The 18,479-nt window shown below is 44.2% G+C and overlaps 1 protein-coding gene across 3 annotated transcripts in view; it reads left to right on the forward strand.

Annotated features, from left to right (window-relative positions):
* Positions 1-18,479, forward strand: part of LOC147034329 (tRNA (cytosine(34)-C(5))-methyltransferase, mitochondrial-like) — a 59,528-nt gene that overhangs the window by 14,442 nt on the left and 26,607 nt on the right. Inside the window, exons 1-2 of one of the 3 annotated variants that reach the window (XR_015058068.1) lie at positions 6,123-6,351; positions 12,663-12,778. Coding sequence is in view for 1 of the 3 variants with exons in the window: in XM_085880897.1 (XP_085737023.1) it covers positions 6,271-6,351; positions 12,663-12,778 (197 nt within the window). In the remaining 2 variants the exon portion in view is untranslated. Of the gene's footprint in view, positions 1-6,122; positions 6,352-12,662; positions 12,779-18,479 lie in introns of those variants that run through there. The other 2 variants (XM_085880897.1, XM_085880909.1) reach the window with 2 other exon arrangements.

Here is an 18,479-nt window from a genome sequence, read left to right on the forward strand (position 1 = left end):
CGGCATCAGACCACGTGTCCTCAAAGCCTGCTCTTGCTCACGCTCTCTCTGTTCTATTCACCCTCTCATTTGCTCAAGGTCATCTGGCAATTGCTTGGAAATCAGCAAACATTACTGCCCTGCACAAGAAAGGTGCAAAAACAGATCCCTGCAACTACAGACCAATCAGCCATCTCCCAATAATCAGCAAGGTTATGGAATCCATCATCGCCTCAGACATGAAATCCTTCCTCTTCTCCATTGGCTTGATTTCTGATCATAAATTTGGTTTCAGACCAGGTCACTATACCTTGGATATGCTGCTGCTCTCCCAACAATGGATGGAGGTCCTCAATGCCGGACATAAAATCAGAGCCATATCCCGAGACGTATCGCGTGCTTTGACACGGTCTGGCACCCTGCCCTGCTCATCAAACTCTCTTCCTCTGGTATCCAAGGCCATCTCCACTCATGGCTCGCAGACTTCCTCTCCTGTCGCAGTCAACGTGTGGCTCTAAATGGTGTTCTTTCATCCCCTCTTCCTTTCTAGGCTGGAGTTCCTCAAGGCAGCGTTCTGGGCCCTGCTATTTTTCTCCTTTTCATCAATGATCTCTCCAACTCTGGAAAATCCTCTATCTCTTTGCTGATGACTCCACCCTCTGCCATACCATCTGTCGTCCCTCAGACTGTAAAGCAACAGCTTCTTCCCTCACTGCAGATCTGGGTAAAATCACAAACTCGTCCAACACGTGGAACATGTCTTTCAATCTGGACAAATCTCACACTCTCACGATGTCTCCCCGAAAGGACCGTTTGGAACCCCCCCTCCCCCATCCACTTTCTCAACAATCCTCTGGAAGAAGTCCTTTCATTCAAGCTTCTGGGTCTCACTATCTGCCATGATCTTTCCTGGGAAAGCCACATTTCCAACCTGACCTCCAAAGCCAGTCGCCGACTGGGAATCCTCCATCGTGCAAAGTCCTTCCTCGGCCCACCTGAGCTCCTGACCACATGCAAAGCTTTCGTCCGCAGCCTGATGGAGTACTGCTCTCCCCGCTGGGCTGACCTCTCACCTTTCTCCGTTTCACGCTGTGGAAACCAAGGCATTTCGGATCATTGGTATCTCACGCAGTAAGGCTGAGTCTTTGGGCCTCTCACTCTCTCACCACAGGCAGGTCGGTGGTCTTTCTGTCTTCTACTGCCTTCTTTCCAGTCTCACCCCCCCCCCCCCCGCTCTCTCTGCGATTTGTCCCCACCATATTTCTACAGGGCGCTCAAGATACACCAAAAACCCCTTTCTGGTTATACTGTTGCGAATCTGGAAGCCGTGAGCACTCAACATACAGGTCCTATAGAGCAGTTATATCGGTATGTGTTTTTAGTTCGGGTCCCCATCCCGTGTCTAATGGGTAATTTAATGTACATGCGCTGCGAAGTTACTTTGAGAGTCAGGGTTTTCTTGTAGTTATTGTTGGTGGTGTAAAAATAAATCACCCTCACCTCCACCTCACTTCCTCACGCCGACGCCATGGTGGGCGGAGTTCAAGGAGGAGCCTCGCGGCGGCCCTCGACCAATCAGCGTGCTACGGGGAGGATGGCCGCCGCTCAGCCAATCAGACCCCACGACGGTGAGAAAGGCGGTCCGTGTGACGTCACCACGCCCCCGGGCCAATCAACGGACTTGCCGCTCACTTTGGCCAATGGCAGGGCGACGAGCCATTCTGCGTACCAAAACCGTCCAGTGAGGGAGGGCGGAGGCGTCCCCCCCCCCCGGAGACGAGGTGAATAAGGGTGGGATTAGAGTACCTATACATAGAGAGTAGCGACATAGGGGGACCAGAATTTGATGGTCACGTGACACATGGGCGCCATTTTGTTTTACACTCTAGCGCCAAGCTACGCATCGAATCCAGATCTTCACCGAGTGAGCTCGGAGAGACCGAGTTTGAAACTGAGTGAAACTTTATTAGTCAAAATGACGGGTTGTTGCGCCTTTGGGTGCAGCAACAAATCTGAGAAGGGGTACAGGATGTATAGGTTTCGTTTTCAATTTCTGCATTTAAGCTTTTAGCCGTCGACAGTGCCTTTAGGCACGGCTCCCGGTATTGGAAGTATGTCATCATGTGACCCATATAAACTTTCAAGGACATCTAAGCTTTTAGAAGTTATCTATGGAAATAAGAGAAAATTAGTTGTTTTGATAAGTAATTTGATGAACAATTTTGGTATTTGTCTATTTCTTATGTTGACCAAAAACCAGTCAAGTTTTAGACTAAAAAAAAGGGCAAAATAATGTACACATATGGACATTGACATGTATGGTATATAAGTCTTACTGTATATGCGTTGAATGTGTTACCATGGTAAAGATTATTGTAATAAGAATTATATCAATCATAGCAGCAATTGATATTATTATTGATTTATTTGATTTATAGCCTGTATGATTAAATTGGAACAAAAAATTACCTATAGAACCACTGCCCCCACGCCTGCCCCAAAAATGAAATGCTTTAAATTTGGGGGCCCTCTTTATGCATGCCGTTGATCTTATTTATTATCATAACCCCAGTAAGGATCAATGGTAGTCTGGGATGTTGGCATCTAGAAAGCTAACAATATGGGCAATCATTATTTAGCAACCCAATTAATTTACATATTTATCACTTAATTGCACATTCTTATGAAAATACACAATTTGTAATGAATTGTCTGTTTATTTGGTTACCTTGGCAACACATTAGATGGGTTTCATAAAAAAAAAATCTAGCCTACAATCTCTGACCTTCATACTTTCATTTGGTGTATTTCCATTTTTGTTCAGAATCATCAATCATGTAGTATTGTCTTGAAAACTTGCTGTCAAGTTGTTAATATTTCACCAAAAATAATTTTGCTGTAAACACTAATATATAACTAATCATGATATTACGTATTTATACACTTGAATTTGAAAATGCCTGCAGTGTATGAGCAATACAGGTAACTCTGCATGCATGTAAGTCAGCCTTATTAAGTCGAATAATCGCACAAGTTTAAACAAATATTGAAACCGTATTATGCAAGACGTGTTATTTACCTTCTGTGAGGCAGATTTGTTCTACGTCGAACAGATTTCTGTGGTCCCAAGAGATTCAAGTTAAGCAGAGTTACCTGTACTTGTAATTTGTAGCATTTCTTTATCGTTCATCATCTTGCAAATTGATGGAACACTGTTGACAGAAATAAAATAGCAAGTCAAACCTACTGCGATTTTTCATGGACTGTTTCTTCACAAGATTGTACCAGTTGAATACTTAACATAAGCATTTTGACATGAACGTGCTTCATAGATTCATCCAATAATTGCATAGCAGGCCTGTGCAATTAACTATTCTTTGCCCATAAAAAAGGGTCATTTCAATTGTTAAGATATTTTTGAAATCCGATACAATCATTTTGGCATAGTCACTTTTTGGTGTGTTTGAGAGCGTGTTGGGTGGTAACTATGATGATAAATTACATGTAGGTATCGGTGTTTGTTGTTTTTGTTTGTTATGGGTGAGATGATAATGTGGTGAGATGAAAAAAGTAAAGATGGGTGAGGTGGGGAGGGATGGGTAGGGGCAGGTATGGATCAAATTGAGGCCCCAACTTAGGCCTATGGACTCGAGATTTTTATTTGGCTCGACTTCATGTCATAAGCCTACACAGGCCGAGTTTCTCCCAAATGTCTCGTTCTCTGGCAAACTTACTCTGAGTTTCCCGTGTAATGAGTACATGCATTTTAACATTTTATCACTTTCAACCCCATTGATTCTATAATCAAGATCTTTGGCCGAGTAAAACATGAGAATAAATATATATATATGTCCAGTGATGTATCCCACCCTCCTGATGTATTGCTAAATTCATGCATGCTGCTACGGCGGTAGCGCACGCACCACGCGTTATCCAAAGTGAAACAAAATGGCGCCTATAGCTGAGTTGTCGCTGCTCTCTATATATAGGTACTCTAGGTGGGATGCGATCGGACCACCAGAGCTTGAACTTGAGAGATCGTTCCTCCAAAAGAACCGTAAGGGGTGCGCGCCATCTCTCAGTCGGTGAACTAGCGAGTGTTTGAGATAGTTGATGACCATCGAGCAGGCAAGGGTGTAGTCAATCTGATGGGCAGGTTGAACAAGCGTGGAGTTATCAGCCCTTGCTTTGACGTTCAACTCAATGACTCGGAGAAGTGGCAGAGAAACCACCTGCCTTCTCGACAGTTTGGGATACAGAGGAGAGGTTTGGTTGCCAGAACAAGCGGAGCTCAGGAAGCTGATCGCAGCTCGCCGGTGTCTGGATTCTGCTCGCCTCTCGCTGGTGCCTGGTTCGAATCGGCTTGCCCAAACCACACGAGGTGGACAGGTCCGAGGCAGGCTCTGGTCTTCAGCTCGCCTTTCCCTCCGAGCTGGATGCCTCAATTAAGGCTGTGGCCACCGTTTCGTGTGTGTGTGTGTGTGTGTGTGTGTGTGTGTGTGTGTGTGTGTGTGCGTGCGTGCGTGTGTGTGTGTGTGTGCGTGTGTGTGTGTGTGTGTGTGTGTGTGTGTGTGTGTGTGTGTGTGTGTGTGTTTGCAGCGCCAGTCTCGTAAGTAGGAATTGTATAAGTGCTCTTTGCTTGTACATAAATTGCCTTGCATCTCTGTATTCGGATAACTCTGCTTCTTGCGTGCCCCCCCCCCCGCCCCATTATAAATAAAGCCATGTGTTAAATGTATCAGTTCGTTTTTGTTTCTTTTATTGGTTGAACACGGTGCGTGTTGGAGATTTAGCAAGGCTGTTGTTGCCGCCATAAGGGGACATTTGGACCGACGGATCTTGGTGATCATCCGCTCGGGTCGCACACGGTTCGAGCACGCTTGCGGCTCTTTCCGTACGAGCGCTGTCGAGGGTGAATTTCCCCGGTAGTTTGGACAACGTGGGTATATAGGTAAATTGAAATTGGCAATCGACCCTTCCCCACGTGGTCGACCTATTGGCGATCTTCGGTCCGATAAGGGACCCGTCGGCTCAGGAGTTATCTGAGGTGACGACCGATAAATTCCGGGTGTTCGGTGGAGCCGAATCTACTGTTCCATCTTGCGGTCGTGCTCGTCGCCGACACTCGGTCTCCAACAATACTACCAAAATCATGAATCGCTGCTCACCTTCACTTTCATTCCTCTTTTTCCACTTTTGGAATAACCCCCCTCACTCTGTTCAATCCCATCCTTCCCTCCAGATTTTCAAAACAGCTGTTCACCACCACCTCTTGTCGTCCCCCATCCAAATCCTCGATCTTTTCTACCCCCGTTAATCCACCCCAAACCCACCTCCTTCAAATTCCCTGTAATGTCCATCTTGTATTCCCCGTGTTCCCCGCCCCATCCCTCTCCCTTCCACAGATCTCCAAATGTCTCTGTTCCCCACTGTTTTGTCCTTCCCACTCCCGCCCCTCTTGCCCCCCCCCTTGCTGTATGTTGTGTGTTGGTTCTTACACGAGCCTCGACAAGGAGTACAAAAAAAAAATAAAAAAGGAACGAAGTTACATAAGGAAATGTTGCTTTTGTATGTAAATTGTAACAACTGTTGTGAAAACAATAATTGAAGAGATGAATGAATTTGATGTTTTTATCCACGAGTTTCGAGTTCATCGGAATTGTGATTGCGTATTTCGGAGAGAGAGGAGTGCAGTCTTTTTTTTTTTTTTTTTCCAGTGCAGGAGTGAAAAATTCCAGTCTTTTATTAATGTCGTTTGCAATGGTCACGTTGGTTGATCGATTTAACCACTTAATTTTAAAATCCTTTTTTGTTGTTGTTTTTTTTTAACGGGGTAAAAGCAAAAAAAGTGATTGTGCCAACTTGGCAGTAAAAAAAAAAACACCTGAAACTTTTTATTGGTCCATTCTTAAAGTTTATGCATGTGTTCAACGGGCAAAGAAAAATCTTCATATAGTATGTGCGCTACATGATGACCATGGCGGAAAAGTTTGCGGGAGTATTCATGAAATTAATGTGATCATACTTTTCTGTCATACGTTTCCTTCCGTTGTCTCCGTTCGCCTTCAATGAGCGAGCGTTCTTTAGAGGATTAATACGAGACTTATAATTACAAATACGTCGAGATTAAAAAGGAAAGTGTTTCGTGATCTCGCGACATTTGAGGCCCTGCAACGTGAAGAGGAAGAAGCGCTGTTATTTCACGTTTATTTAATTTCTCCTCACGTTATATTTGTTTAAGGATTTGGAAATTGCGGGGTTTTTTTGGCAAAATAAACTTAAAACTATATCATGCCGCTTCTTGACTTACTACCAAAGCGGTTCTGCTGTTCACTCGCCGTTAAACATGTTACGCAAGCAACGAGAAAGACGGTACGGTACATTTTGCATGCTTTCACGGTGTGATACGGTCATATAAAGTACATAATCGTGTTGTCTGGTCCTTTGGAGATTGTGACGCTGGAAAAGAGTTTTCATTCTCGATTTTTTTTTTTTTTTTTTTTTTTACTCTTTAATTTCGGATTTAAATCTGAGGTAAACCTTCGCTCGTGCGCGATGAGCTCCGTGAATGATTTACGTCTCCATGGCAACGTCCCGTGGGGGACATCCGGCCAGATGTCAAGTATGCTCCGCGATGCTGCGCCTCTGGCGTCGCATTTTCGACATCGTTGAGAGTTTAATTTGCTCGCAAGTCCGTTGAACCTTTGCCGGATGTTATTACACTCGCAGAAACCGAGGGGGAGGGAATGGCGGGGTCTAAGCGTGGAAAGAGCAAAGGGGGACAAGACCACAAAGGAGTCTGTTGAACACATGCACCATCTCGACCTGTGTGCGATGAGATCGTGACTGGCCCCATCAACTCAGCTTCATTGTGGGAGATTCCAATGATCTTGAAGACCTTGGTTGTCATGGCGCGTCAAGCTGAGGTCACGTGGTTGGGATCTGGGACAGTAAATGATTGAACAACAGCTAGTTTGGTCTTTTCGACTGTGTGCCCGCTGGATATCGTACTTGTCAACTCTCTCTCCATCGAGTGCAGCCTGTGGCTGCTGGTTGCATCATTGGTTGGGACGCGGCTATGCCGCTGATGCAGTGTCCCCTTTACCAGTACACTGGTGCTCATTTTGTTGACCTTGGAAGGACTGGAGATGACAGGCTGAGTCAACCTCCTGGTGTATTTTAATTCAGCGGCCAATGGGGCTTGAACTCAGGACCCTTGGATCCCAAGCCACCACCCTAACCACTAAGCCAACACCAAGGCTTGGTTGTCAACTATAATTATGTCTGCGACTTTAGGGTCAGATCATGTTGCAAATGACAATACACGAAATCAGTGTTTCTCAAGGTGGGGCGCGGCAATATTTTGGTGGGGCATGAGGATACAAAACTCTTTTCAAGATCAAAGGAACCATGATGTGGCTGTCTGAGGAGAGCGAAAATAAATACCCAATCTCGACGACTTTGGCAAGGGAAGTATTGATAAATTTTCCATCATCTTATTTCGTCGAATGTGGATTTGGGCAATTGCATGGTAACTTGCGTTACGTTTAATGGGAGTTTGACTATATATTTGTACTGAGATTCGACTACTTTATGGATCTGAAGGTAGATTTTACCTGTGAGGATACAGTATAAGCACACTAACTAAACCACACAAAAAAGACCAACAAAGCAACCTTTGGTTAGGTTTGGAAGAAAGTTTAATATTGGTAACTCAGGTTACAACTAGAGGGGGAGCACTCGGTAGAGTGTAAAACCCCCGCCGCCAATACTGCGAGGTCACTCAAGTGAACCTGATATCCTATTCATTCAATTTGACGTCAACAGTGCTCACAGAGTTATAGTTTGCAACTTTCCCTTTTACTTTTAACTTTTACATACTCAATTCATTCGTCATAACAAGATTCCTTGAGACAAAAATTGATTTTACGTGGGTATATCCACCTGAAGTTCCAAAATCAGCCGCAATTATAATTTTGGCATGTTTTTTGTTGAAAATCACTTATAACATGTAGAAATGCAAAAAAAAAAAAAAAATCGAAATTTTGTTGGAAAAAAAAAAGTTGCAAAATTTTGTTTCTTTTTCTCTAACAATTTTTTTTTGGGGGGGGGGTTGGAAATCACTAATAACACGTAGAAATGCAAAAACAAAAATTCAAATATTTTTTTCAAAATGGCGCAATGGCGGCCATATTGGACTTTGGACCAAGTCCAAAATCTAATGGCATGATCCTTGGACCATACCTAATCCTCCCACCAAGTTTCATCGAAATCCGTCAAGGAGTTTTTCCGTAATACTGTTCACAAATAAACAAACAAACAGACAGGGGTGAAAACAGTAACCTCCGTCCATCTTCGATGGCGGAGGTTAAAAAAAGGACATGTCTAAAATTGTGAATACCTCTTATGTGAAAGTCTCCTCACCTATATATTAATACTGAAGGACCAATTTTGTGCTCCTCCTGGCGGTCGCGTCACGTTTTTCTCAGTAATGTGACCTGGACTGAAAGAAACTTTGTACCTGTAAGAGTGCATCACACATAGTGGCAATCGTCAACCTTCAACTCTGAAGCAGAATAAACACTTTTCCTTTTACATTCGTTTACATGGCGACGTGTGATGTCACCGCTGAGAGGCGTCAGGACGTCATGACATCATCGGTCATTCGCTGATGACATTACGTCTGTCGTCGACAGACCGTTACTGCTGAGAGGTGTAATTCCACTCCTCGAAAATAGCGTCTGCAATGTAAAACCCTCTTCTGCACATGCTGACAATCTCAGAATGTGAATTTGACACAAAAAATGTAACAAGAAACATTTTATCTTCTATAAATTAATACTGAAGGACCAATTTTGTGCTCCTCCTCGCAGTTGCATCACGTTTTTCTCGGTACTGTGACCTGGACTGAAAGAAACTTCGTACCTGTAAGAGTGCATCACACATAGTGGCAATAGTCAACTTTCAACTCTGAAGCAGAATAAACACTTTTCGAAGAGGTGGGGGCGGGGGATGAAGAGACGGGGCAGCGAGTGAAGAGGCGGGGGGCAAGGTAACAAATTTTTCGGTGGAGGTAAGCAAATTGAAAGCGGGAAATGGGGTGGGGGATGATTGGGCGGGGGCTGGGGTGAATTAGGCAGGGTTGAGTGTGAGGGGGGGTGGTGGCCCGGGGGCAAGTAGGGTGAGGAATCAAGAGACGGGGGGCGGGGAGTGAAGATGCGGGGGCGGGGCAGGGGATGAGTAGGCGGGGGCAAGCACGCCCTGTCCAGTCCATGTCCCTCGAGTGTGGGTGAGCTGGTGAGGGTGGTTGAATGAACGGAATCCGTCTGTGACGGGGTTTCGGCTAGTATTAAGTAATCCTGGTAAAACCTTTCCTGTGCTGATATGATATTGTGATGTGAGTTATAAGTTTACAATGTAATAATTACAAGATTATCAATGATTCGATTATAGAAAGCATATATTTAGGTAACTTGCGTTGCGGTAACTCTCGTTACATTATGTCCATGCAAACAAATATCCCACCATTCCTGGGCAAACAAACATTTCAATAGTATTTTATCTAGTTTAAGTACTCTTGGTGATAAATCTCAACTGAGGAAGTAACTAAACTTGTATTTTCACTCAAATACTACAAGTAACCTGTAAAGTTTGTAAACGTATTCAAGTTTGGATGCAAAATTGCCAAAAAGCCAAAAAGTACTGTATATTCTCTTGACTCAGAGGAAGCATGGTTGACATCTTGAATCAAAAAATCAAAAAATACTTGAAATCAAAATAACGAAAATGCTCGCATACTTTTTTGTGCAATATCCTGTGATTTAAGATAAGATTAATTAACAGCAGCTCTCCAGCATGAAAAATCTCTCAAACTATTTTATTCGTATCATTAAAAGTATTGAAGCAATTTGCATAATTATTTTTGTCCATGGAACTTGAACTCATGTGTAACACAAGCAGGGTATTCACTATCTGATGCACTGAAGTTGAAATTTTCAGGTCATATCCACATTCTTATGGAATTGCCTATTTAGTGTTGTTACCGATTTGCTGCAAGCTTAGAGAAATCGACTGGAAATCATGAAACGTGATTTAAGGCTGAAACAGACAAAATTGGTTCCTCGAGTCAAACAAATCTGCAGCCAGCGTCAAGGGCACGGCTCCCATTGAAGTGAGTAGCAATTGAATAAAATTTGCAAAATAGTTTTAGTAAAGCCTTTTGAATACATATGCAGTATATACTGTAGTGTCTCCAATCATGGTGGGGCGTACGATTTTTTTTTGAAAATCAAAGGGGCGTGGGACAAAAAAGGTTGAGAAACACTGCACAAAATATTTATGACAACATGAATGACTAGTATCCAAGATACAGTGTACAAAATAACTGACATGATGACCTGGAGCTATGCACACCTCTGAGCTCTCCAGCCTGGGGTCCCTGAGCTGTCAAGAATCTCGACCCAGCTTTTAACTGTCACCCTGGTGTTCAGCAGGCCATGGGATGCATCAATGTGTGCGCCGTCCATTGAAGGGCGTTTAACTGGGTGGTCGGTCTTGTACTGTACGTTAAATATCCCACGGTATGTTTCATGAAGAGTCGGCGAGTTATCGTCGGCACTAAACAAATTAGAAATTTTTTGCCGGAGTCGACTTTAATTGAAAACTCGTCCTGGCCAGTCTGTTCGTGAAAGACTTGGGCCAAAAAAGCCTTCCTTCGCCAATGGCACAAGCAGGTGAGAATAATTGCACCAGTACCACTACTACTACGACTACCACACTAATAGTGGTAGTCGTAACATACATAACACCAATTAAAACTGCTCCAATCAAAAAAATAAATAAAACCTTCAACAAAATGTATGAAAAGTCACATTTATGTAATTTTATTTTTTCGAAATAAAAGGTCAGCTGATTTGGTTCTATTTTCCTGCCAATTATTATATTGTCAGGGTGAGTGGAGTGAAAGAAGATCCGGATCCCACGACAAGAATTTTTAAAGTGATTCTTCACCATCGAGATCGTGCAAAACCGATATATAGCACGATATCTCAAAAAGTTGTGGACGGATTGAGACGAAACTTGGTGGACAAGTTGGGGGGTGGCAAGGACGAATTGATTCGATTTAGGTGAAGGTGATTTTTCACCATTGACAGAAAGGGCCAAAAACGACATAGTACTGCATAGCATGATATTTCAAAAATGTATTGGGCCCGATATGTTCTCGTGGATCAGGCCTTACGTGGTGGAGGTATGCGCTCTACCGGGTGCCCTTCTAGTTTTGAATATGGAACCCGACACCGTTTGATCCTCAGAATACCGCATTGCTTTGGACGATTCATATTCTATTGGTTTGGTACCAGTTGGACGGAGGTTTTGTTTTCACCCCTGTTTTTCTGTCTGTTTTTCTGATCTGTCTTTGTGACCAAGATATCTCAAAAAGTTATGGACAGATTCGGACGAAACTTTGTGGACAGGTTGGGTGTATGACAGCGACGAAATTATTATGATTTGAAGATCCGGATCTCGATACGACCATTTTAAAATTTCTCAGTGATTCTTCACTCTTCTTTACGGATGTGAGACTTAGATTCTGACAAAGCATCCGAGACGATGACTTAACTCCTTCGGGACCAGGTACTTCTGAGAATCCTTGGCTATCGTTGGTCAGACTTTGTGTCCAACGAGCGGTTGCTGAGAGAGACTCAAATGAGATTTGTTACCTGCATAGTCCGTGAGCATCAGCTGTGGCTGGATCGGCATGTGGCTTGTTTTCCTGACGCTGATCCTGCTCACTAGATTCTCTCAGCGAGGGAGCCTCTTGAGTGGAGGAAGCCGATGGGCCGACCACGTGCCTCATGGTTGCAGCAGGTTGATCAGCATCTCAAGGAGATGGGGATGGGCCAGTCATCTGCCTGGGGGATGGCCAGACGGACGCCCCTGGAGTACCGGCGGAAATTGGACGCAGCGACATGTTGCTCCGGAGCATGCTGCCATTCCTCACCCAACCATGATCATTGAGATATGGGGCCAAAAACGACATACAAGGTGTCCACGTTGAAATGAAACTTTGAAGCCTTTTAATTGTTTTTTGTTGAATATTGCAAACAGGAATATTCACACAGCTCACACTCAGTATGCTTGAGTTTCATTTGGAACGAGTACATGGGTACGCATCAATTGGGTGCATCAGTGTATGATGGAGTAAACACTCAACATGGGCACCATTTGTAGCATGGATTAAATCACAACGGTACTCGTTTTCTCTCCACACACTTTTTAACATCTTGGGACTGGACAGAGGTCACTGCCGCTGTGATGCACTCTTTCAGTTGAACAATGTCCTGCACATTTGTTTTGTCCACTTTCCACTTCACATATAAAATTTATACGTAAAAATTTGTAAGGCTTCAAAGTTGTTTCATTTCAATGTGGTCACTCTGTATAGCACGATATTTCAAAAAGTTATGGACTGATCATGACAAAACTTTGTGAATGAGCTGGGTATGTGACAAGAACAAGCTGATTGGATTTTGGTTTAGGTCCTGATGCAGATCCAGTCCATCAGTGGGATATAAAACGTAAACTGTTAAGCCGAACGGAGGTATGCTTTCCACCGAGTGCTTTTATAGTTTAGAATGAGATTATTGGCATCTTTATGGTGATGTGACTTTGTGTGTTTGAAGATTGCCCGATCAAGACGGTTGAGAGGCGGGAAGGAAAAGGTGATTTGCACACCTGTTTTGGAACATTTTGATGCTGTGTACGCTCAACAGCTTGGGAGCTTGTGGGAAGAAGCTCGGTGAGTGTATCAATCCAACCTTTGTACTTGTTTAATTTGAATCGGAGCAAAATGTGTTGTTTGGTTTGTCAATTTTTTTTTATATTGTATTTGCAAAGTTAATTCACACAGGTTTATCTTATCCTGTGTGTTGCTGATCTATCTATACTCTTGGTCCTGGAATGCTTGATGCTGTTGTGAGATAGTTGCAGTTGACCAGCTTGCCTTGTTAACACGGTCTGACAGTAATTCTCTTATTAAACTTGCAAAATCCTGGTCTCCATGAATTTGTTCCTCTTTTCTCTCACCCGTGGCACCAACTTGAAGGAAAGCCACATTTTCAAGCTGGCCTCAAAGCCAATCGCCAACTGGGCATCCTACGTTGTGCAAATTCCTTCCTTGGCAGACCTGAGCTTCTAACCACATTTCAAAGCTTATAACCATTCAAAGCTTTCATCCGCAGCCTAATGGAGTACTGCTCTCCCCACTGGACTGGTGCTCCCATCTCACACCTAGCTTGGCTTCATGCTGTGGAAGCAAAGGCTTTTTGGATTATTGGTATCTCCTGCGATGAAGCTGAGTCTTTGGGTCTCTCGCTTTCACCACAGGCAGGTCGGTAGTCTTTCTGTCTTCTACCGTTTCTTCTCCGGCCTTACTCTCCCCTGGTCTGTCTGTCTGTCTGCTCTGTCCCCTCGATATTTCTGCAGGGCGTTCAAGGTCTGCCAAAAACCCCATTCTGGTGAAACTGCCAAACTCAAGAATCACTGCTCACCTTCACTCTTTCATTCCTCTTTTTTTTCCTGCCTCTGGAACAAGCTCCCACACACTCTTCAATCCCACTCCTCCCTCCAGGTCTTCAAAACAGTTGTTCACCACCATCTCGTATCTTCCCCCATCCAAAATCTTGATCTTTTTCTATCCCTGTTTATCCACCCCAAACCCACCTTCTTCAAATTCCCTGTTTTCTTTCCTGAAAGTCCCTGTAGTGTCCATCTTGTGTACCGTGTTCCCCACCCCATCCCTCTCCCTTCCACAGATCTTCTAATGTCTCTGTTCCCCACTATTTTGTGCTTCCCTCTCCTGCCCCTCTTGTCTCCAGCCTTGTTATATGTTCTGTCTGTTAACTCTTACACGAGCTTCGACATTGTATACAAAAAAAACAAAAAACTTCCCAAGTCTGTTCAGTTCCATTCTTCCCTCCAGGATTTCAAGACAACTCTTCACCATTGCAGATCATCCCCAATCCAAAACCATGATCTTTTCTACCCTTGCTAAACCCCCCCAAATCCCTCCTTCCAATTTTCCAGTTTCCCTCCTTGAACTTTCCTTCCATCCCATGCATGCGTGTTTTGTGTCCTCTCTTTGTTATGTCATGATGTATTCAATGCACTAGCTCTTCAACGAGCCTCGTGTATGTACAGGTTAACTTGTATTTTTGTTTTTGTGTAACAAAATTCCACAATCTAAAGCTTTTATTCTAGCAAATGTTAAAATTGCAGTCTGTGGTGTGCTTTGCATTTAAATACTCGCGTTTTGTGGTTTCAACAACTGCATGCAGTGTATCCACAATGATTTTGTTACATTCCTCTCAAATACGTTCTTTTATTGCCTCTTTTGTTTGCGGATGGATGGATTTCAAATGGCCCTATAAGAAAAAGTCGAGTAGTCAAGTCTGGTGATCTCGGGGGGGGGGGGGGGGACATTCCACTGGTCCACGTTGACCAATCCATCGTCCTGGTATCCTGGCATCCAACCGGTGCCGAGTTACCAAGGCAAAATGTGGAGGTGCCCCATCCTGCTGAAACGAGAAACGTCGGAACGTTGCAAGCGGAATATCGTTTCTCCAGTTACAGTTGCTTCAAAAAAGTATGGTCTGGGTGAAGATGTTCCATGGATGCCACACCAGACCATGACCCTCGGATTCTGAACATGGGTCTCTAACAAGCAATGGGGGTTCTCATTCACCCAATAACGGCAGTTATGACTTTTTACCATTCCACTGGGATGGAAAATAACCTCATCACTTAACATGATGTCGCAATAAATTGAAGGTTGCAACAATTCCTGTTGTGTTATCCAGTCATAAAACTCTTCACTTCTGTCACAATCATCCCCGTGAAGCTCTTGCACGCATTGGACTCTATCAGGGTGATATTTGTTTCTCTTTAGAATGCGTGCAGTTGATGTGACTTACCGATTCTTGACCAATTTTTCGTGTTGATGTAAAGGGGCTAACAGCAACATTTGCTAAACCATCCACAGTGTGATCAGGATCTGTACTTGAGCGTGGACAACCACTTATTTGTTTATCTGCCAAAATTCCAGTTTCACGAAATTATTTCATGAACTTTAACACTGTTCCTTGTTCAGGCATGGGCTTCGTTAGGTGGCGGCAATGGAATTCTTGACAAGTTTATCTCTGTCATAAACATCTGGTGTGTAAGAACTTCTTGACTGGTTCAGCGTGTGTTGTCTTGACCGGTTCAGCTTCCTCTTGCACATTGTAATCCATTTTCAAAGGTATCCTGGAAAAAACAAAACAAAAAACAACCCTACGATTCCAGATTTTTACACCCTGTATAATTGTGTGTGTGTTTTCTTTAGGTGTGTGTTTTGTTTAGGTGTGTGTTTTGGTTAGGTATGTGTTTAACCTTCTGTTCGCTATTACTCCTATCCTCTCCCACACTTCATTCTGTTCTTTTTTCCACTCCTCCCATACTCAAAAACCCTCCTTTTTCTCTGTCATCCTTCCTTCTCGCTTTTCCCAATTTACCCTCCTCAACCACACAGCAATCTGCACAGCCTGAAACCTTGTGTGCATACTAAAGGAATTCCAAGGAAGTGCATAAGTGAAAATTGGGCGTTTTGGTTAATTACAACACCCCTTTTGGAGATAATTATCTCCAAAAGGGGTGTTGTAATTAACCAAAACGCCCAATTATTATAATTATAATTAATTATAATTAATGGCCTTATTTAATTATATCCTTTATCAGGCGATCCTCTGCCACCTCACTCTCTGGGATCTTATGGCGTATCCTGGGTGACCTTGTGGGGATCTGAAGCCACCATGTTTTTTTGCCTCCTCAACATTCCTTGACTTGGAACAGGCCACAATGATTTCTTAATGCTGAAGTGCTTCTCCCACCCCCTCCCCCCCTCCTTCCTCATATTATCGAATGCCTGTTCATCATAGGTTCAAATCGCTGGGTACATTGCAATGCTTATAACCTGCCTGGAGACACCAGCGTTTTTTGGCTTTATTTCATTTTCGCACATGATAACCTCGAGAATCTCTCAAACTAAGCTGAATTACAAACTTTAAGCTGAATCGAACTCTGCAGCAGTTCCGACTCCTAAAAATGTGTTCATTTGTCCAATTTGAACATGGCTTTGGGTGTTTCCGGGTGCATCGACGGCAATTGGTAATCACTTGCCTTGCCAGGCATTCCTTTAGAGTGCTTGCTGGAGTGCTTAAGCCCCTTGGTAAGTGCTCTACAATCTTCGCACTGTCACTGAATGCTGGATATTGATTGACTTGAACAAATTTCAGGGGCCACTCGCTTGGTTGTTCAGTGGTGAAATGGGCTGTCTGGCTCTTTATTTATTTATTTATTTATTTATTTTTTGTTTACCACGTTGAGGCTTGTGGAAGAGCTAATACACACAAACGTATAACAAGGCAGAAGACAAGGGGTAGGAGAGGGAAGCACAAAATAGTGAGGGACAGATGAGATCGGTGGAAGGGAGAGGGATGGGGTGGGGTTCACAGGGTAAGCAAGATGGGACTACAGTGACTTTTAGGAAGGAAGACAGGGAATTTGATGGAGGTGGGTTTGGATTGGATTAACGGGGGTAGTAAAGATCAAGATTTTGGATGGGGGAAGATATGAGATGGTGGTGAACAGCTGTTTTGAAGACATGGGAGGTGGAGTGGGATTGAAGAGAGTGTGGGATTTTGTTCCAGAGGTAGTGAAAATAGGAATGAAAGAGTGAAGGTGAGCAGTGATTCTGGATTTTGGCATTTTCATCAGAAGGGGTTTTTTGGCAGAGCTTGAGCATCCTGAGGAAGGTGGGGGGTGGGGGGGAATTCACATACTGATCGTTGGGGGGGGGGGCAAGACAGAAAGACCACCGACCTGCCTCCGGTGAGATACTGAGAGACCCAAAGACTCGGCTTCATCACTCGGAGATACCAATGATCCTAAAAGCTTTGGTTTCCACAGCGTGAAGTTGAGGCAGGAGCTCCACCCCAGAGAGGGGAGCAGAACTCCATCAGACTGTGGATGAAAGCTTTGTACGTGGTTAGAAGCGCAGGTATGCCACAGAAGGACTTTGCACGACGTAGGATAGATACTCAGTCCGCAACTGGCTTTGGAGGCCATCTTGGGGATTTGGCTTTCCTCGGAAAGATCGTGGCAGGTAGTGAGACCCAGAAGCTTGAAAGGACTTCTTCCAGAGGATTGTTGAGAAAGTGGATGGGGGGGGAGCTGTGTGGAGGGTGGAGGTTTCCAGATGAGACATGGTGAGGGTGTGGAATTTGTTCGGATTGAAAGACATATTCCATGTGTTTGACCAGCTTGTGATTTTATCCAGGTTTGCAGTGTCAAGAGACTGCTGCCTGCCGATCAGATGAATGAGAGATGGTACGACAGAGGGTGGAGTCATCAGCAAAGAGAGGAAGAGGATTTCCCAGAGAATGAGAGAGAACATTTATGAAAACCAGAAAAAGCACAAGGCCAAGAAAACTGCCTTGAACTCCAGCCTGGACGGGAAGAGGAGATGAGAGAATTCCATTAAGAGCCACGCGTTGACTGTGACAGGAGAGGAAGTCTGTGGGCCATGAGTGGAGATTTCCTTGGATACCATAAGAAGAGAGTTTGGTGAGCAGTGTGGGATGCCAGACCGTACCGAAAGCTCGTGATATTTCTGGGAAGATGGCTCTGATCTCATGTTTGGCATTTAGGACCTCCATCCATTGTTTGGAAAGCAGAAGCAGCATGTCTGAGGTTGAGTGACCTGTTGTAAATCCAAATTGATGGTTGGAAATCAGGCCATTGGAGAAGAGGAAGGATTTGATGTTGGAAGTGATGATGGATTCCATGACCTTGATGATGATAGGGAGCAGGCTGAAAATGTGTTTAAAAAAAAGTGCAATTTTCACTGAAAATGTGCAATTTTATTTTGCACCACATTATCCCTCTTGGTATGATCTTTCATCATATGACCCGTCACTTCGGCATCGATAAATACAGATAAAGAAATGAAACGTTTCGTTTTTATAAGTTTCTTCAATCGTATTTTGTGGGGTCTGGCGGCCCAGGTTAACCCTCCGACCCAATTAGTGGTGACGGCGGTTAATACCTCCAGCCCCTGGACAGCCGAACTTTTCCTTTGGAGGTCGACAGCCGAAACTCAGAGATTAATGCGTGCACGGGAAAAGGGAACAATGGCGGATGGACAGAGGACCACAGCATGGGTGGGGGGGGGTGGGGGTTATACTCGAACCCGAGGACAAATGCACGGATACAGCTTCTTAAAATGAACGCATTTAATGAAAATAGACAAATATTTACAAAGGGCAATAATTCAAAAGGTAATAACCCCCTCCTCTCCGACCCCCTCCTCTCCGACCCCCTCCTCTCCGAACCCCTCCTCTCCGACCCCTCCTCTCCGACCCCTCCTCTCCGACCCCTCCTCTCCGACCCCCTCCTCTCCGACC

This window comes from Eptatretus burgeri, chromosome 1 (assembly GCF_056783735.1).
Source record: "Eptatretus burgeri isolate ZD-2024b chromosome 1, Ebu_testis_v1, whole genome shotgun sequence".
Classification (NCBI taxonomy): Eukaryota; Metazoa; Chordata; class Myxini; order Myxiniformes; family Myxinidae; genus Eptatretus; species Eptatretus burgeri.